The sequence below is a fragment of the Grampus griseus genome (genome assembly GCF_964374135.1).
Source record: "Grampus griseus genome assembly, chromosome: 8".
Taxonomy (NCBI): domain Eukaryota; kingdom Metazoa; phylum Chordata; class Mammalia; order Artiodactyla; family Delphinidae; genus Grampus; species Grampus griseus.
This window is the reverse complement of record NC_139002.1, coordinates 105,446,429-105,467,407: the sequence shown is the minus strand read 5'-3', so window position 1 is coordinate 105,467,407 and position 20,979 is coordinate 105,446,429. Positions and strand designations below refer to the sequence as shown.

The following is a 20,979-nucleotide window of genomic DNA, read 5'->3' as shown; positions in this document are numbered from 1 at the left end:
TGGTGTGCTAACTGATTGAAACGGGAAATAAAACAGGGCATTGTCCATTTCCTCATATGATGTCTCTAGAACTCCTTCAGATTGTTCTACTTAGTAGTTTTAAGAGCTTACTGAAACTGGAGTCTGCAGCTAGTAAGTTCCTAGAGGTGTCAGCATGCTCTCACAGCTGAAGGCCTCTAGAGATCCTGCCTAGTAAATTGTGTTACTGTCCTGTTCCTCATGTCTCCCCTCTTCCTCGTTTTAGAACTCTCCTTTACTGTTACTCGCCAGCTGACTCCCTCAGCTCCTGTCATCTCTGAATCAAGCCTTAAGATCCTCTGCTTAGAATTTCTCTCACTTTGTTTTCCTTCTTTTGATTTTCCTTCCTGCCTATAGTAATATTCTGCTTTTTCTTTAGAAATCTAAATTCACCACTTTCCTCATTGCCCATATCAAAGTCAACTCCAAACCACCCCCTTCCCAAACAAACCTCACACCTTAGTTATAATTTCCATACTTCAAAGTGCTGCAGCAGTGTTGTTTGTACCACATGAACATGCACTTGCATATTGATGCCTTGCTTATCTGTTTGATGCATGCATATGGCTTTCGGTCCCAGCAAAATTTTACCTTCGAGAACAGTAGCCATGTCTTCTAGCTTACATTTTCCACCATAGCACATGTGTACACAGCACCTAATAAATAAGCCTTGGTGAAATATTGTGGCTTAAAATCTTGCTGAAATGTGATGAATACATTCGTGATAGCTTATTTGGAAAACAAAATACTGCTTGAATGCTTCCTTCGCTGGAGTCTATGCTAGCTGTTATCTCAGTTTAGAATTCTCAGGTGTCTGCGATGTGCAGTTTTAGATGCTAGAGCAAGATTCATAGTTCAAATAGTTTTTCTCCTGAGACACTAATATTTTTTTCTTAATGTGTTTTATTTGAAGAACAGTCTGTAATTCCTTGTTTTGTTGGATGTTAATTTTAAAAAAACCTAACCTTATTTTGGAAAGTAGACCAAATGAAATCGACATGAGAAGAAATTTTGGAATTAAGATCCAAGTACCTTTAATCATATTACATGTTTTATTGAGAACATAGCTTTAAAATGAGTACAACTTAAGTTTTACTTGGGCCATGATTGTATCATGTGTTAATATGTGCATAGCCATGTGATATTCTGTAGTCATTATAGCTGATTTTACATGGAAGCCTTCTAAAATTCTACCCCAACAGTTTTTCCTTCCATCACCACCACAACAGTATCACCGCTAGAGTTGTACTTTTGCACACTTTTTGTTCTCTGAACGCAGTTATCAAAGATTAATTTGACATGGATGTTGGAACATCAAGGTGTGTTTCAAGACCTGTTGGGATGCTTAGTTTGGGGTTTTTCTAACTATGTACATAGAGGATGTTTTTGTTTATGGCATGATTTTGTTTGCTTCATCCCTCTTCTGAAGCTTATTGCCTTGCACTCTTCTGGCTTGATTCTGCATGTTTTAAAAAATTCTTGTCATTCTAACTCAATTAGATGAGCTCTATTCTAGATCTATTGTTTTGTACCTCCCAAAGTAGATGACTAGTTATAAAAGCCTGAATCAGACAGCTTTCATTTGAATCACCTGGTCACCTCTCAGTTAATGAGCTAACTGAAATAAAAATATTAAAGTATAGTTTGAAGAAAGAGAAATTATATCTCCTGGTGATCAATATTACTTTAGTAATAATCATCCAGATTACTTATTATGACTCTTCTGCTAGGTCTGGCTGTTTTTAGGTTACTTTTTTCTCAAGATCTCTTAAGCAGTGGCCCAAGGATGATGGAAGATAACTGAAGTTATTGTTCTGATTTCTTTCAGATTTCGGCCTATTAAAGGAAGACAAGAAGAACTAAAGGAAGTAATTGAACGTTTCAAGAAAGATGAGCACTTGGAGAAAGCCTTCAAATGTCTGACCTCAGGAGAGTGGGCGCGGCACTATTTTCTCAACAAGAGCAAAATGCAGGAGAGATTGTTCAAGGAGCACGTGAGCTCATTAACCAAATTAGTACTGTTTATCTGTTTGCATGAGCCTAAATTGTAGGGAACACTGAAATTTTAAATCAGATTTTCATAGAACTAATCAATATGAAGACCTAATAACACATCAGATAACTTGTGTGACTCTCCATAGAGAAAACTCTGTCATCCAGAAGGGAAACTTACTGTGAGCTTTTAGAGTAGCATAGCCAAGTCACCAGGTACACAAGTATGGGACATTTTAAAATAACAAAATTTGTTACTTAATCTTAAATTTTTTCATTGTTGGTGGTGGTTTGCTTTTATAATTCTGAGGAAGTCTAGCAAGATAAATAATGTAAAGTAGGTATCACTTTTTTTTTTCTGTTTTAGGTATTTATTTACTTGCGAATGTTTGCAACCGACAGTGGATTTGAAATATTGCCTTGTAATAGATATTCATCGGAACAAAATGGAGCCAAAATTGTTGCAACAAAAGAGTGGTAACTATTATACTAGTATAAACCCGTAAAGTAATTTTGTTTACAGTTCTCTCTTAAATTACTGTTCATGTGCTAAGAAAGTTGTAGGAAGGAATAAGGCCAGAGCTTACCCTAAAGGAGCCAATGCAGTGCCAGTGCCTCAGCCCAGTGACTGGGGTCGGGACAGTGAAATTAGAAGTCTGAGTTGGGGACTTCCCTGGAGGTCCAGTGGTTAAGACTTCGCCTTCCAATGCAGGGGTGCGTGTTCGATCCCTGGTTTGGGGGCTAAGATCCCACCTGCCTCAGGGCCAAAAAACCAAACATAAAACAGAAGCAGTATTGCAACAAATTCAATAAAGACTTAAAAAAATTTTTTTTATTAAAAAAAACAAGAAGAAGAAGTCTGAGTTGAACCAGATCTCCCTTTAAGCCAGAATGCTTTGTGTTTTCCTTTCATTGAGTCTGGATGCCTGCTCAAGGACTACTGAGAGGTTAGGGACGCTGGGGTTGAATAACCTGGCATCCGGAGTCAGTTTTTTACTGGCCTATAAGAAAGGTTACGTAGGAATTTCGTGTGTAGAAGCTTCCTAGCACAATGCCTGCTTCAAAATATATATATGTGTGCCAGCTTAAATAAAAGTAGTAAAGTTGAGCCCAGCTAGGAGGGATAAAAGTCATACGTGAAAGAGAGAATATGTAATTATATCTTTCCTCTAATGCCTATTCCCTGCCTTATCTCCCAGAAGAAATATGTAACCCCTCTCTTACACCACCCCCAGTATTTTTTTTTTTTTTTTTTTTTGCGGTACGCGGGCCTCTCACTGTTGTGGCCTCTCCCGTTACGGAGCACAGGCTCCGGATGTATAGGCTCAGCGGCCATGGCTCACAGGCCCAGCCGCTCCGCGGCATGTGGGATCTTCCCGGACTGGGGCACGAACCCGTGTCCCCTGCATCGGCAGGCGGACTCTCAACCACTGCACCACCAGGGAAGCCCACCCCCAGTATTTTTTATAGCAAAAATTTTCGGGTCAGGTACCTGAAATTGGAATGGGAAAGAGCCTTCCTCCTGGGCTTCTTGCTTGGGTGTGTGTATGTGAGTGAGTGTATCTGTTTGCTGTGGGATGGAATCCAGCCTGCTCATCGGCTCCCATGGCTCCGTGTTGCACATGGCTGTGGAGGTTTGAGGTCTTGGGTTCTAGAGCTGCATCATCCAGTACCATGGCCACCAGCCATGGGTGGCTGTTGAAACCTTGAAATGTGGCTAGTCTGAATTGAGAAGTGCTACAAATTGTGATATACATGTGAGATTTTATATTAAATTGTAAATATTTTTCATTAATATTTCATACTGATTACCTGCTGAAATAGTATTTGGGTTATATTGGGTTAAAATATGTTACTGAAAGTACGTTCACCTGTTTTTCCTTCCTTAATGTGGCTGCTAGAACACTGACGAGTGCCTGTTGGCTTGCATGACATTTGCTGTTGCTGCTCTGCAGGGCGGCGTCCCAGTTCTGGGCTCTCCCGACCCTCCTGCTGCTTGTCTCTGTCTCCTTCTCCAGTGTCAGCAAGTTGAATGCAGTGCGGCGGGTCTTTGAGTCCTTTCTGCCTGCAAAGCACTATGCCGGGTCCGGTAGGGGATTCGGAGGTGTAGGTAGCACGATTCCTAGTGGACTTTCTAGTCTCTGGTAGGGATAAGGCAGCTAGCTGCACAAGTAACTGTTCACAAGGCTGTGGGGCTTCCAGGGAAAAGGAGATGACATCCAGGTGGGGATCCAAGTGAATCAGCTAAAACATGCACAGCTAAGTCTTCTCGATTCCTGGTATTTGTTGGACAGGCTTATTTTATTGAAAGAAGCCTTACGATTTATAATTACTAGTAATTTTTAACATCACATATTTTAAATAGGAAACGAAATGACAAAATAGAATTACTGGTGGGTTGTATTGCCGAACTTTCAGAAATTGAGGAGAACATGCTACTTAGACATGGAGAAAACGACTTCAGTGTCATGTATTCCACAAGGAAAAACTGTGCTCAGCTCTGGCTTGGTCCTGCTGCGTTTATAAACCATGGTAAGCTCTGTTTCTAAGGTGTTAGCTCTAGTGTTGGGTAGCACTTCTAAAACTTAGAATGACCTTATCTTCCTTTAAAGGAGGGTTGGAAATAGAAATTTCTTCTTTTTGCATAAACCTATTAAAATAAATATTCCTGTAGTTTAACTTAAGACCTGAAACTTCTATCAAAAGTTGGTAAAATTATGTGGAAAGCTTATTTCAGATTTCTGTAATTGTTCGTGTTTCAGATCTTATCTACAGTTAATTGACTTTATCTTTTGGACATTTTTCAGATTGCAGACCTAACTGTAAGGTAAGCATAAAAAATATTTTATCTCAAGTATTTTGTGTTTGCTTCAGGTATGAGTTTCTTAATGAGTTGATTTTATTTCAGTTTGTGTCAACTGGTCGAGATACAGCATGTGTGAAGGCTCTAAGAGATATTGAACCTGGAGAAGAAATTTCTTGTTATTATGGAGATGGGTTTTTTGGAGAAAATAATGAGTTCTGCGAGTGTTACACTTGTGAAAGGTAAAGTATTAAGTAAGATATTCGGCTCTTGCATTCTTTTAACCACCTGATGATTATGAGCATGAACTCGTGTTATCTTCTCATCCTTTAAATGATAAGGGATAGTCTTTTATGTTCTACAGCATTGCACGCAGTACAGCATGCATAAGCAAAACCGAAGAGTACAGAACTATTTAGGGGCCCCAGCACCTGGCCCTTTAAAATGTTAAAATCATTACCAGCAGTTATCATTATGAGTTAATCAGAATGCAAATATGCTTAAAGAGAGAATGGGAAATACCTTACACACACATGCACACGCCCACGCCCACGCCCACACACACACGGTGCCAGGGTGGGGTTGCTCCGAAAATGGCCAGTGAAGTTCACCACTGCTAATCATGTAAAAACCCCGAGGTTGTCTTGGGTACTGCCAAGCTGTGTCTTCTGGAATTGTTATGTTTGGATGCACGTGCTCTTAATAATTTCTAAGTTCCGTTACTTGGTGAAGAACTTCCTTTTGGGACCCATCAAGATTCTGGAGTCCTTGTGGAAATCCCCCAAATCTGACTTAGCGGGACTCCTTGTCCACACGGCTCGTCTCCTCGTGGCGATTCTGCGTGTCTGAGCTCAGAGGCAGCTTCACGAGCTTGTCCGGGCCGGTGCTGCAGGAAGGCCCCCATGCTGGCATCGGCCACACAGGGAGCACACCTGGATTTGGTTTTTTGGTTATTGTTTTTATTTTTTTAATTGAAGTATAGTTGATTTACAAGATCATGTTAGTTTCAGGTGTACAGCGCAGCGATTCGAGTATACGTGTATATACGTAAATATTCTTCTTCAGATGAGCAAACCTGGATTTGTTGAGCCCATTTTACGTGCTGTACTGGGTGCTTTACTCACCCTGACTCATTCAGTCCTCACAGCTGTCCTGGGAGAGAGCTGGTGGTGTGGCCACACTGCAGGTGCAGAAGTCCAAGTCAGCCTGACCTCAGAGCCTTTTACACATGGAAGCAAAGATAGGCGGTGGTACTACTTCTCCGCCAGCCATCCGGCCTCGGGAGAAATGCTGATTCCCCAGAGCCCACGTTTCCCTTCTTTCAGGGAAGCCAGCGGTTTCCCCTGTGTCGTGAGAGAGCAGAGGCATGGGGTCGTGGTACAACCCCAGCTGTTTCTCTCCCAGCTCTGGGATCTTTGCCACGAAGGGAGGGCAGAAAACCTATTCCTGATGCTGCTGAATTTTTGCCCCTTTTGCAGGGAGGGAGTGGGAATGCAGGGGGATAAAATTTATCTTTTTCTAAATTAAAAAAATGGTTCAAACATTGGTTAAATCTTAGACCAGTCCACAAAAAGACCCTTTAATCCATGAAGTAGTTTAATTACAGTTGAATAATGCTTTAAAACCATTTTAGAGATAACATAGTATAACAGTGATGTGCATGAGATCTGGCGTCAGACTCCCTGAGTTGGAATCCTGTGACTCTGCATTTCATTAGCTGTGTGATCTTGGGCAACTTAGCTGCTTTTGTGCCTTAATTACCCCATCTATAAAATGGGGATAACATTAGAAACTATCTCATAGGGTTGCTGTGAGGATTTAATTTATCTCACGAAAAGTATGTAAAACAGCACACAGTTAATATTCAGATGTTAGCTGTAAACTTATTTTGTGGTTTCTGGTTATTCTCCCATTAGAATGCAAGTTCCAGGAAGGCAGAGATTTTTATCTTTTTCATTTACTGCTGTACTCCCAGCGTCCAGAACAGTACCTGACATATAGTAGGTGCTTGATAAATATTTGGTGAATGAATGAATGGAGTAAGTAATACGCTAAATATGCTTTTGGAGGCGGTCCTGAAAAATGTAACCACATACACAGGATTCCAGACCACCCCTGACACAGCTCTTTGCCTAGTTTAGAACCCCATGTGTCATCATGTCCCTCGGGCAGATTCGTTCTCTTCCAGGAGACTGTTTCTCACTGGTCAGAAGGGCTGTCCTGCCTGCTCCACGGGGTTAGTGTGAGGAATAAACAGAAACATGTGCAAATCCTTTTTAAATGGAAAGGCCTCATACGGAGCAGTAGGCTCAGCTATCGTCAGGCTATTTGGGAAGTTTGATTTAAAGGTTGGCTGGGAATATTCTTGAAATTCTCAGGAACACCAGATTGTTTCTGCCTTTCCAGAAATTAGGCGAGAGGATGAGACCAAAGGAACTCATTCAATTATTCATCATATGGTAACTGAATAGTTAGTTACTTTATGTTAGGCCTCATGCAGGCAGGGTAAACAAGACTAGCACAGTGCCAACTGTGAGGGCAGTGCCATGAAAGGGACACACGCACAGTGTGCTAGTTGCTGAAGGGTGAAAAGAAGGAAGGAGAGGGGACAGAGGGTTTACAGAGGTGCTGACATCGTGGGTACAGTGTCCAGGATACGTTTGATGTGCGCTTCTGGGAAATAACCATCCTAACAAAATAGTAATTGTAATACTTTCATAAGTAAGTACTGCAAATTTCACTCTAGAAAATTTGAGAAATGAAATCTAGTGAGGGACCGAAGAATATGAAGGACCAAATTGTTTTAAAGCTTATATGAAAGTATGTCTGATGATAGCTAAGAAAAAATTAGATTCTAAAGTATAGTTAGGGGCAGTTGGCCTGATTAAAAATTTACTATGAAACAGTTGTGATCAAAACTTGATGACACTGGCCGATATGGACAAATAAGAGGACATGAACAGACTCCTGAAATAGAGCCGAGTGTGTATGAAGTCTTAATACCACGTATGGGGAAATGATGATTTCTTTAATAAATAATAGTGACATAATTCATTGTGCGCCTGGAAGAAAACCAAGCTCAACATCTCACACCATATACAAGATAAATTCAGATGGATTAAAATTTTTAATTTAAAAATATAATGTAAGATGATTAGGAAAAAAATTAGAACGTATACGTCTACCCTTGGGGTAGTGGAAATCTTCTGAAAGAAGTTAAGACAAGAAATGGTGAATATGAAAATTTTTGAATAGCTAAAAGCAAAAGTCAGATTAATGACAAACTGAAGGGGGAAAAAAGTACATACACGGCAGAGTTAATATCCCAAGGACAAAAAGCTCTTATAAGCTCATTAAAAAAAAAGACAGACTTCCACTAGAGAAAAGAGGTAAGGAAGGTGCTACACAGAAAATGATGGCCATAAACAAGGAAAACAATAGCTAGGTATCCGTTTTCACTATCAAATTGGCAAAATTTAGAAGCGTACTCTGTGCTGCTGGTGAGGATGTAGGGAAACAGGCACTTACGCAATGTCACTAGGGCTGTAAATTGCTATAACCTTTTGGGAAAGTAATCTGGCAATATTTGTTCAAAATAATCACACCCTTTTGTCTGGCAGTCAGTTCCACATGGAAGAATCTATCCTATGGAAGTAGGAGCATTAGTTAGTAAGGATTTGGTTTCAAAGCAGGGTAGCAGCAGCATTCATGGTGGCAAGCAAAAACCACAAACCTACAAGTTTCAGTAATAACCAGTAGTGCTTGAACAGATTATGGAATGTTTAGTCTGTGTAAAAGGTACAAGTTTCAAAACAGTTCAGATTTACTTGTGCATGATGTAATAAGAAAGCTGGGGGAAAAAAAAGAAAGAAAGCTGGTTGCTGAGTAAGATGTATGGTATTATCCTCTTTGGGTTTTGTTTGCTTAGGAAGAAACAACAATGTGAATAGGTGTGTAGCTCATGGCAAAGGAGCAGGAGATGAGGTGCTGGCAGGTGGTTAGCACTGGCGCCAGGGCGGGGTCGGGGGGCTCTGGGGATGGAGGCTGGCTGGGGAGCACTACTGACTTCTGCTTTATGGAGACGGAGCCTAAGATTGTCTCACCTGTTGCAGCAAACACAAGCATGTGTTACTGTCATAAGTTAAAAAGAAGTAAAGGAAGTAGAGAAACAGATGAATGGGGGAGTTTTACTTAAAAAAAATAAATTTTCAGATAATTCCACCATGATCATTTATTTTGTATTAAAGTATGGCCCATCTTTCCAGAAATATTACAGGTTATGGTAAAAAGGCACAATATCTGAACAAAATTTATTAATTCCTTAATCCACCTGAAATGAAACAGCCTTTAGGATTTACGCATTTACTTTCTGAATATACTTTATGGTGGAGTGGAGTGTAATTGTTGGCCTGCCGTGGTGAAGGTTACCTAGAGGTTTTTACAGTGATTTCTAATGCACCATTTGAAAAAAGAATTGAGGCAGTCCCACAATATGTTTGTCATTTTTACAAAAGCATTAATAAAAGTAGAATTCCAGATCCATTCTAGGAAGGCGAAGAAGGCAAGAATGCTCACCTTAGTCGCCAAACATAGTCTCTGCATTCAGACTAGCTTTGTGCTCCTCCCTAGCATTAAGAGGTTTAAGAGGGAGGGAGAGAAAATAAAATTTTTGTTCTCCCTTAGCAAAAGGTGAAATACTCAGATTCCTTGGAGGAGAAAAGTTATTTTCTCCTCATCTAAATCCTGAAGGAAATAAATCACATGGGATCTTTTGGAGGGCAGTATTGCTTCATAATGGGAAGTGCTCACAATTTTGCCTCAAGTTCAGAAGCTGTTATTATATGGCTTTTCTTTAACAAGCTAAGGCCAGTGACAGGCAAGTCAGTGAAGGCAATTTTGGCCAAAGAGAGTTATCATTTTTTAAATGCAGTATGTAGTGCTTAATTTTTTTAACCTCATTAATTTATATTTTATTTATTCTTTTGAGCAGAGCAAGTAGAAATTTACCTTTATAACACTGAATAAAGCACAGATTTGCAAAGCTAGGTTCATTAAGGAAGTTTAGGAGGACTTCTTATTAAGCACCCACTTCATTAGAATTTATATAAATATAAATAATTAAAGCAGGTTACAGATCATTCTTAGCCAGTGGTAAAAGCAAGTCTTTTAATGTCTTTTATTTAGTAACATTTTGTTAATTATGTTCATTCAGTAACTTTAAAGGAGGAATTTAACAGTTTTCATTATTCTAGAAGTGAGATTTTCACTCAGATAGCCTAGCCTTCTTATTCAGAATTTCAGTTAGTATTTGTTTGTATCTAACATTAGCTTCTAAGCAATGATTTAATTTATGGAAATTCGCTGGTTCCTCTTTTAATTCTGTAATTCTCAATATTCAGTAATGTAGTGTTAAATTATGCAGAACAAAGCTGGGATATAATTAACAGGTGGGTTATTTCAGTTACAGTTTAGACCTAATTATTGTACCAGTCGGTTTTGAAATTGAAATTTTATTTATTTATTTTTACCTACACTTGAAATTCTACAGGGTCCAACCAATAGCTTCTCATGGGCAATTAACAATTGATTGACAGTAATCATAAATTGTTTTATTTTAAGTCTGGGGCTTTTTTGCATTAATTTTATATATGTGTATATTTTGAGAGTCCTAGGCTTAGCGGCTTTCCAGTGGCGATTAGGGCCTCATCAGTTTATCACACTTGCTGATCTGATGTGGCCAAGTGCGCTCAGCAACCAGGCTTACGTCAGTGAGAATGCTGTTTGTGTAACCTGTGCTGTTTCTCTTTCAGACGGGGAACTGGTGCTTTTAAATCCAGAGTGGGACTGCCTGCGCCTGCTCCTGTTATCAATAGCAAATATGGACTCAGAGAAACAGATAAACGTTTAAATAGGCTTAAAAAGTTAGGTGACAGCAGCAAAAATTCAGACAGTCAATCTGTCAGCTCTAACACTGACGCAGATACCACTCAGGAAAAAAACAATGCAAGTAAGTAAGGGAGATTTGATAAGCATATCTTTTTTTTTTTTTAAGTATTTTCACATAGTTTGCTTTCTAAAGCATGCTCTAATAGTTTTGATCTTTTAAACATTGAGAGAAACTCTGGGATTCATGCACTTCACCAGCACTGCAAGGTTCTAGAAGTGATTCGAGCACAAAAGCAGTCTGTATCATGCCTCCAGATTTAATATGGTACTAAATTGTCTGCTTTTCTTGAATACTGGGTAACTGGATATTAAATTCTCCATCGTGTGTTCCAGGGTCATCATATGTTTGACAGAAAGCTTTTCAAGGTGTTAGTTTCTCTGTAATGATATTGTTAGGCCCACAAGAAGACAAAGGACGGGGTGGCGTCACACAGGCACATACGTGTTCTGCGCCTGGCCAGTCTGTTAGGATGGATGATGGACTTGGGGAATTCATAGCTTCTGGCCTCAAGGCTTCCACCCTTTTACTGCTTACTTGCCATTTTCAAAATGAACTGACTCAATTCACCAAACCACCAGTTACCAGACTCAGAATTGTGATAGAGGAGCAGTTTGAATGTCATTATACTGTGACGTGTTGTAATAGCCACTCGACCGAAAGTAGCAAGAGTGATGAAAAGGAGAAGGAAACAAGCTTTAAGATACCAGTTGTGTGGGGGGGCAAGACCTGATGGAAACTGGAAAAAGAGAATGAAGAATAAAGAGAAAAGAAAGAGAAGAATCCTAAGTGAGCACAAGAAAACACATCACGTTTTTGGAACCTTGAAGTCCTGGAACCATCCTGATTGCTACTGTTTTCCATCTGGGTAGCACCAGTTTTCTCTGGTTGCCACTAAAGCAGTAGGCTCCTTAGTCTGACTTGTCTCTGATAGGAATAAAGTTTAAAAGTTTTAACTTGATGGTCCCCAAAGTATGCCTGTTTTGGCACTCTAAATGTCCATACATACTTGTTAGCAGTAAGTACCGTCTGAGGTCTGATTATTTTAGGCTCTTCTCCCTGTCTTCAGATGTTTTCAGCCCAACTCTGGGTACTCCTCTCCACTACAGAAAATCCCAAAGAAAAGGGAAGATGTCTCCCGTGATGGTGACTGTCACTGCCCTGAATCCTGACTCTACCTTCTGCTGGGAGTCAGAGGCCAGGGGTAACCTCTGCCGTGGAAAAGCGATGCCGCATTCCTATTCCAGTCTTTAACGTCCAAAGTGAACAAAGAAGAGCAGTTAGTTCGTCATTCACTGTTGATTGTTGGTTTTAATAATAAACGCAGCATAATCAACATTTGGTTTTCTGAGTCTGGTTCCTTGGTGAAACTGGCGACTTGTGAGGCCCATTTTATGAATGTCTGCATAAGAACACTTAGGAGTGTGCTGCCAGCCACACGTGGAGATGGCCACGGCACTGTCCACGTGGCTCTGTGACGTTCGTGCGGGTGCTTTGTGTTCTTACGCGTTAACCATACACTGATGTGTAGATACTGAACTCAGTACCCCACTTAGTTTAAAAAATCAAAATAGGAAAAATTTTTGGAAGGTGTTGAGTGTTCTATTATGTGACCATCTATGGGATATTTATTAATAAACCAAATACATGTTCAAAGCCTGCTAGTTGTTAAAAAGAGAAAGAAAAGTGTATGAGACTTGGGCCCCTCCCTTGGGGAGTTTATGCCTTAGCTCCAGGATGGGACCAGTACACAGTAACTATGCAGAGCAGGCTGCAAATGCCACTTGCTAAAGGCTAGAGGGAACAGGTGATCCCTCTGAGCTGTAGTCTCAGCATTACAGAACAGAAATAGAGCCCTTCACCGTGACTGCTTGTATCAGGGTGCTTACTTTAGTCAGGTTACTTTTCTGCACAGTGATTGTCTAGAGTAATTCAAGGGTTGGCATAAGTAGCTTTGAGGGTCATTGTGACAGTTGCTAGACGTGGCTCGGGGCTCTGAAGGAGTTCGAGGTTTACTCCAGCGGTCTCTGAGAACATTGTGCACTAAGTATGTTCATAGCAGTGTTTTCTCGGGCTCTTACATGTGTTCTTTTAGGCTGTATTTCTTTTGCTGTTTGTGTCTTGACCAAACCCTTCTACCTGTTTGAAAGAAAAGACTTTGACACTGCAGTGGATGCAAGGCCAGAGGTGCCCAAGCCTTTCTCCCAAGGGGCGTGGGCATACATCTTGTGTATAGATTCCGAGTACCCATCTTATCCTGCAGTTTGGTTAGAATTAAGCAGCTGACAACTACAGAGGAACTGCTTTCTCTGAACAGCGTGTTTGTTCTTTTTAAAGAAACGTTTCTGCCTAGTTGGAAGAAAAAATTCTTTCTTCCTTCCGTGCGGGGCCTTTTTTGGAAGGTGTCTCAAGAACGACAACGTGACTGTTCGCGTTAGCATCCAGAGAGGAGACGAGAAATCCCTTCTCACAGGTTCAGTCCACAGACCTGATTATAATGCCATCACTAGAAGAGTCGGGTTTCTTAGGCCTCTTGTGCCTCAGTGGCTAGGCCACCCCCATAGTGCTGCGTCCTGGATGTGAGCCACTGAAAATGCCACGAGTTGGTGCAAGTCCCAGAGGACTCCCACCAGTGGAATAAGTTCACTCAGCTGGACTGAGGAGCGCCTGCCCTGGAGACAGTGGGCTGGGCCACCACCTGTCACTCTCTCGCCTGCCGCAGACATCACTGGTTGGTCTGAACACTTTTCTGCTGAGCCTGCAGGCTGCTTCAGAATCCTTTCCAGCACCTTTTTCCAGCCGTTCATTCCTGTGTTGGTTGCATGAGGTGGAGCCTGCTTCTTGTGCCTGACAGACTCCTTGAACTGAAGTCTTTAAAATCCTGTTGAGGGTTTTTGGGTCCTCGTGTTGGGAACATGCCAGGCTGTATGTGGCCCTCGTGTTCCCTTGGCTCCACCGTGTGTGTTTCTGGGGCTTGTCCCGCGCAGGGCACGGGTGCAGCCCGAGCGTTCTGGAAGCTTTGATGTCGTTTTGCTGCTCTTGTGTCTGGCTGTCATTCTCGATGCCCACACAGAGCTGCCTTATGATTTTGAGGACACCCTGAGGGAACCGCGGTAGCCATACCACGGGTCCTTTCCCAGGAGTTGGGACTGGCCCCGTAATAGCTCTGTGGTGTCCCTTAGAGGCCGTGTGACGGTGTGGTGAAAAGCTTGAGATCTGGGGCCACAGGCCTCAGCGCAAGTCCCATCTCTGCCGCTGACCGGATGGACGCTCTCAGGCACGCTAGCCCACCTGAACTTGGTTTTCATTTAGTGTCATAGCTCTTACTTCAGAGAATGCTTATTGTGATTGAGATCATACTAATTTGCCCATTTGGCACTGTACCTAGTATATACTAATTGCTAAGAATGTGTATCTTCACGTGAAATTACTGTCTAGGTTTATGCATTTGGGATTTGTCCCAGCCGTGAGGGAAGAGAGCCACACGTGGTGTGTTAGTGCCAAAACCAGGGGAGCCGTGGCCGTGCCTTCCCTCCACTGTGTCAGGATCCTCAGTCTCTTGATAGACTTTTCTTAGTTTGCCATTGTGACCACCATCTCTCCCTCAGCCTGCTGTTGCTGGCGCTCACCCCCCATCCCCCCGCGGTAGTGTAGCAGCACCTTCGTGGCGCCGTGAAGAGCCCTGGGTGCTTAGTCACGTTGCCCACATTTCTCTTACCCAGCCGGACTGTGCCTTTTGTGCCCTTTGACGTGAGCACACCTTTTAGCTGGGCTTTTGTTGAGATAACGCTTTTCAAACAAGATGAGAATACACTGATAAATACATAAATACGGAAGGGAAGTCTCTCTATTGAAATAACACGTAGCATCAAATTCAGTCTCTCTTGTGCTCTTTAAAACACACACTGAAGTGCTTTGTCAGTGGTTCACTGCAGTCAGCTAACAATGAACCTCTCGGAAGGAGGGGTGGAAGGGCGAGAGCCCAGATTCAAAATCACCGTAAGTGAGATTCATCCAGTGATTGAAAAATCAGTGCCCAAGTGAGGAGAATCTCAGGTGCCATGAAGAGTCACAGGAAGGGTAACCTGTCATGTGTAGAGTCACGAAAGGCTTCCTGAGAGAAGTGTTTGCTGAGCTGAGTCTCAAAAGGGGAGGAGAAGTTGGCCAAGTGAAACGTGCTCCAAGCAGAGGGAACGTCACAAATGAACGTGTGGGCACGAGTGTAGGATTTGCATCAGTAAAGTTCATCAAGGCTGGAGTAGAAGGTGGGAAGGAGGGATATGAGCATAATTTAAAATTTTGGACTTTATTCTGAGGTATTAGGTTATTGGCAGGTTTAAAGCCCAGAGGTGACGTGGCATACCAGGAGAATCATCTGGGCTGCGTGGTGGGGGATGGAATGTCGGGGAAGCAGTAGGGAGGCAAGGAAAGGCGGGTGTTAGTGCCAGAGTCAAGGCAGGAAATGGTGGCATCAGGAATGGAGAGGAGGTGGTTCCAGCGGCACTGCAGGAGTGGACTCCACAGGACCAGTGGCTGGTTGGTGAGAGTTAGCAAGAGCAGGCGTCATGGATGACCTCCCCGTGTCTGCTTGGGCAGCTGGCTGGGTGTTGGTGGTATTGACCAAGATGGAGAACTTAGGCTTGGTGGTGAGTTCCCTTTGGGCATGTTGACTTGTGAGGGGCTCATGAGACAATCTTAGCGGGCGATCAAGGTCCCAGTGGACCTTCGGTGATGCGGATCTGTAATTAAGGCGAGAATCAGGCTAGAGACTTTGGTTTGGGAACTGCCAGCATATCGATGGTGATAGCCGTGGAGGAGTGGCTGCTTATGGCCTGGAGACTGAGTAGAGTTTTCAAGGGGCCTAGGATAGCAGAGGCCTGAGGAGTGCAGTCCACCGGGCAGATGGAGGAAGAGGGTCCGGGACACGGAGGGAAGGCCAGGAGAGTGTGCTCTCGCGAGCAGCCAAGGAGAGAGGGGGTTCAGGAGGGGGTTCAGGAAAAATAATGGTTAGCAGCGTCACATTCTGCAGAGAAGGAAGCAACAGTACGGGCTGAAAGGGTCCACCGGATTTCATGACAAGGAGTCTGTGAGGGAGACTGGCAAAGGCGCTGTTTAGGAGGACAGGTTGGATCCAGATTGCAGGGGGATTGCAGTCAAGGATACACGGTGTAATGATCATTGTGGAGGGGTGGTTGCAGGTATGAAATGAGAACCGCTGACCTTGGTCATAGAATGGTCCTTGAAGAGCCATAGACAGCAAAGTCTCACCATAGCCACATTTGAGAAAGGCAGACACCAGCACTGGTGTGTTTACATAATAAGCACATCTACTCTCACCTTGTAGGAAGCCTTGTAAGCACAAAGAAATCCTTTAGCAAAAGCCGTCCCTAAATATCCTTATATTTAAAAAATTATTTCTGGTAAGTTCTGTATAATTCAGTTCATAATACGTCGGTGGTTCTCAAATTGGGTGGCACCCAAACTTTACTGCTACTACTGTTCTTAAAAAAAAGTTGCCTCCCTGGTAGCATCCGGCACAGATAAGCACGTTCTTGGTTCAGTCAGTGGATCTCATTCCTGGGAATTCTGCTGGTTTGGAGATCCCAGAGCCATTCGTGAGCCCGTCTTCCTGAGTACAGAGACTTCTGTTCTTGGCGGGTTGATGTTTTTGGAATGCTGTTATGCATTCTTGCTCCTCTCCCTCAATAAAAACTAACTAATGGTAACCTGACTCGCTCAGCCATGCAGAAGGAACAGCAGTCACCCTGGCGACCCTCAGGCGTGTAGGAAGCAACAGTCTTGTCGGGCAGCGTGCTGGGCTTACCCACGTTCACTGGTTTTTATTCCCTCTGTTTTCTGTTGAGAGGTGGTGATGATTCGTTTGGTCATCTCAACTTCCCTAGTGAATGATTTAAAGGGGTATTTTGATGGGAAGAGCTTTTCAGGTGGGGGATGGGGAGCAGACTAAGTGATCGCGAAAGTGACTCACGTAAAACACTGTGACTATAAATCCAAAATGTAGACGTAGAGAAAAACAAAGATGGCGGAAAGGAAAGTCAGTGGCAAGGTCAGAGGCTCACCACGGGGCCACCTGACACTTGAGTCACATATAAGCCTTTTGAGAAGCCGTCCAACTGTCATGTTAGTTCTCAGGTTGTCATTCCCAGTAGGTTGTCATCCCCTTGTCCAGAGGAAGGAAGTTGGGTCCCCCTTGTCCCGAGAGTGTAACTCTAGCAGTGCGCTTCTTCCCTCTTGCGGTTTGATTGTCGGCAGCGGGCAGTCAGCGGAGGGATGGGGCCAAGTAAGTTCCGCAGCCTTCAGAGCCTCTGCTAGTCCTCACAGCATTGAAGGGAACAGCTTAGAAGGTGCGGCATTTGGGGATAAATGTCTAGTGGGAGTAACAATATGCGGTTCTTAGGATCTCTTTTTCTTACTTGAAAACATCGTGATAGAATTTGTCTCTGAGAGCCTGTTAGTCACCTGTCGCCGGTTCTGGATTACTAGTCAAATAACATACTTTGAGTTAATGAATAATGGATTTTAGAAACATTTTAAATGATGATTTTAAGAAGAATCTATGAAAGAAAAATATTATTTTTACTTAGCTTTACTTCAGATATTTTATGTGGTAAAAGACTAAATCAGGGAAAGAAGTGTTCAGTTTGGACTAGTGTCGTCATAGATTAAGGACACTTAGAGTGAAATCCAGGTCCTTGCTGTGCTAAGAGCTCTTTAACCCTGAAATTACGTACCTGGAAAGTGAATAGATGCTTCTTAAATTAGAGGCAGAAATTAGAAAGCGAATGTAAAGGAGAACTGTAGGAGTGCTGGCGGAAACGCAACTGGGGTCTGTCTACCACGTTTTTTGTATAATCTAAACATTTCATAGCTAATCATCTGGGTGTTGGCATTGTTTTGTTGAACATTACCGTGTTACCAAGACTGTTTTTCATCCTTTTTTTTTTCTTTTTTTTTTTAAACTTTGCAGCTTCTAACCGAAAATCTTCCGTTGGCATGAAAAAGAACAGCAAGAGCAGAGCATTGACAAGGCAGTCCATGTCAGGAATTCCAGCTCCTTCCAACTCTACCTCATCTAAGCTAACTCCTATAAGTAATTCCAGGGTACCAAAGAAACTGAGAAAACCTGCAAAGCCTTTACTTTCAAAGATAAAACTAAGAAATCATTGCAAACGGCTGGAGCAGAAGAGTGCTTCGGGAAAACTCGAAATGGGAAACTTAGTACTTAAAGAACCTAAAGTAGTTCTGTACAAAAATTTGCCCATTAAAAAAGATAAGGAGCCAGAGGGACCAGTCCCGGCCGCAGCGGCCAGTGGGTGCTTAACTAGACATGCAGCGCGAGAGCACAAGCAGAACTCCGGGCGAGGCGCCCCTGCGCACGTGGAGGGCGCCCCCTGCACCTACACAACCCGGCGGTCCTTGAGGACGAGGATGAATTTGAAGGAGACCTCCGACATCAAGCTCGAACCAAATACGTTGGATGGCTACAAAAGCAGCTTGACGGAACCTTGCCCAGACAGTGGCGAGCAAGCATCTCCTGCGGTGCAGGAGGAAGAACTGGCTCACGAAGCTGCGCAGAAGGGGGAGGCCAAGTGTCCTAAGAGTGACAGCACGTCAAGGAAGAAGTCACGGCAAGGGAAGCTGGTGAGACAGTTGGCAGAAGCAGAGGAATCTGCCGCGGTGCACGATTCCCCCGGCAGAGCTGGCGTGGGGCGAGAGGGGGTGGGGTCCCACCCTGACCAGGGCGAGCACAGCAGCCTGGAGGGCGTGCCCGGGAGCTACACGGACTGGCCCCCTTCTCCCGTTAGCGGTTCTGTGGTCGCATCAGACAGCTTCAAAGCAAAAGACAGCTTCCGAACTGCAAAAAGTAAAAAGAAGAGGCGGATCACTAGGTATGATGCACAGTTAATCCTAGAAAATAACTCTGGGATTCCCAAATTGACTCTTCGTAGGCGTCATGACAGCAGCAGCAAGACAAATGACCAAGAGAATGATGGAGTGAATTCTTCAAAAATAAGCATCAAGTTAAGTAAAGACCATGAAAACGATAATAATCTCTATGTAGCAAAGCTTAATAATGGATTTAACTCAGGATCAGGCAGTAGCTCTACAAAATTAAAAATCCAGCTAAAACGGGACGAGGAGAGTAGGGGGTCGTATGCAGAGGGGCTTCACGAAAATGGGGTGTGCTGCAGTGATCCTCTTTCTCTCCTGGAGTCTCGCATGGAAGTCGATGACTATAGTCAGTATGAGGAAGAAAGTACCGCTGATTCCTCCTCTTCAGAGGGAGATGGAGAGGAGGATGACTATGATGACGACTTTGAAGACGACTTTATCCCTCTTCCTCCGGCGAAGCGGCTGAGGCTCATAGTCGGAAAAGACTCTATAGATATTGACATTTCTTCCAGGAGAAGAGAAGATCAGTCTTTGAGGCTTAACGCATAGTAAGCTCTTGGTCTTAATTTGACCCGGGATAACTACTTTAAAGAAATAAACAATTCCAGTCAATTACTCCTCAACCGAAAACATTTTAGGGGCAGCACTTCTGTTGTCTTTTCACTTATCAGCATAATACTGTAGAAAGTGTACAGCGTACTGACTCTTCTTAAAAGTCTGATTTGTGCAAATTTTTATTGTACTTTTTAAATAGCCTTCTTATGTGCAATTCTGAGTTAGAGGTAAAGCCCTGTTGTAAAATAAAGGCTCAAGCAAAATTGTACAGTGATAGCAACTTTCCACACGGGACGTTGAGAACAATAATGTGGCTACACAATTTTCTTTTTTTTAACTTTAAGAGCATCAACTGGCTCTTTAATATATGACTAAAAAATAATTTAAAACAAATCACAGTAGCAGCATATTAAGGTTTTCTAGTATATGCTAATATCACCAGCAATGTTCTTTGGCTTTTTGATTTATTTGCTAGATGTTTCCCCCTTGGAGTTTTGTCAGTTTCACAGTTTGCTGGCCCAGGTGTACTGTTTGTGACCTTGGTTAAATAGCAGACCATCGGTCGGGTGGGAGTGAAATCGGTTTCTTTTTAAAAAAAAAAAAAAAAAACATTACATGCGTGACAGCTAACTTTTCAGTACGTTATATGTACGAGGGTCGCAGTGTGCAGGAGGAGTTTCGATACAGCGTATTTATTGCTTGTCATGTAAATTAAAGACCTTGTATTTAACACTTTTCAATCCTTTTAGATAAAATTGTTCTTTGCAAGAATGATTGGTGCTTATTTTTTCAAAAAATTTGCTGTGAACAAATGTGATGGCAACAAACAACATTTATCTAATGAACTACAGCTATCTTAATTGGGGTCTTCAAGTTTTCTGTTGCACTTGTAAAATGCTACAAGGAATATTAAAGAACTCTATTCACTTTAACTTATAATAGTTTATGAAATAAAAACATGAGTCACAGCTTTTGTTCTGTGGTAACCTATAAAAAAATGTTTGTCTTTGAAATTCAGTGTAAAGAACTGAAAACAGTGTATATGTTGTAAATATTTGTGTGTTGTGAGAAATTTTTGTCATAAGAAATTAAAAGAACTTACCAGGAAGGTTTTTAAGTTTAGAAATATTCATGCCAATAAAATAGGAAATTATAAATATATAGTTTTAAGCACTGCATCAGTGGGAGTTCTTGGCTTATGTTAGTTTATGTATGAAAATATCAAAGATTTTTTTGACTATATTATCAGTTAAACAAAAAGAGGAGTCATTTAATTTGTTTTTGAAGCACTTTGAGAAAAATTAATTTTAAGTAACTTAATGAGCAAAATTTTGATTACTACTTTATGTTCAATACCAACCTTCCATTTCTCTGGATGATTTTACAAATCATTGGACAGAGAATCTGAGAATATACATCTGTAGCAGGTGTCTGACACCAGTGGGGCTCTACTTCTGGGAAACGTGTGCGTGTACCTTCACATACACAGTGTTCCTAAGTGAGATCAATTCAGGAGATTCGTGTAGTGTCTGGAAAAGTAGCCCATATCTTTCAATCCTTAAAGGAATCTGCAGGTAATGAGAAGTCCAGTGGAGAAAACCTCAGTGCTTACTGTTACTCCTTACTGATTCCTACCAGTTTCTAGGTTCCTGGGGATACTATTTAAATTAAGTTCCTTAGAACTATTGCTAGTAGGTTCCAAATAGAAATCAGTAACATTCATAAAAGTTCTTTAAATTTAGAATTTTTCTCC

General features: G+C 42.2%; 1 protein-coding gene across 5 annotated transcripts in view; it reads left to right on the top strand.

Annotated features, from left to right (window-relative positions):
* The window catches only part of KMT5B (lysine methyltransferase 5B), a 51,513-nt gene extending 31,185 nt beyond the window's left edge, over positions 1 to 20,328 (top strand). For 2 of the 5 annotated variants that reach the window (XM_082659363.1, XM_082659364.1), the window contains 7 exons: positions 1,847 to 2,012; positions 2,378 to 2,487; positions 4,376 to 4,542; positions 4,818 to 4,837; positions 4,919 to 5,055; positions 10,624 to 10,820; positions 17,746 to 20,328. In XM_082659363.1, the coding sequence (XP_082515489.1) occupies positions 1,847 to 2,012; positions 2,378 to 2,487; positions 4,376 to 4,542; positions 4,818 to 4,837; positions 4,919 to 5,055; positions 10,624 to 10,820; positions 17,746 to 19,220 (2,272 nt within the window). In that variant the 3' untranslated portion in view covers positions 19,221 to 20,328. The other 3 variants (XM_082659365.1, XM_082659362.1, XM_082659366.1) reach the window with 3 other exon arrangements.
* The last annotated feature ends 651 nt before the right edge of the window (positions 20,329 to 20,979 follow it).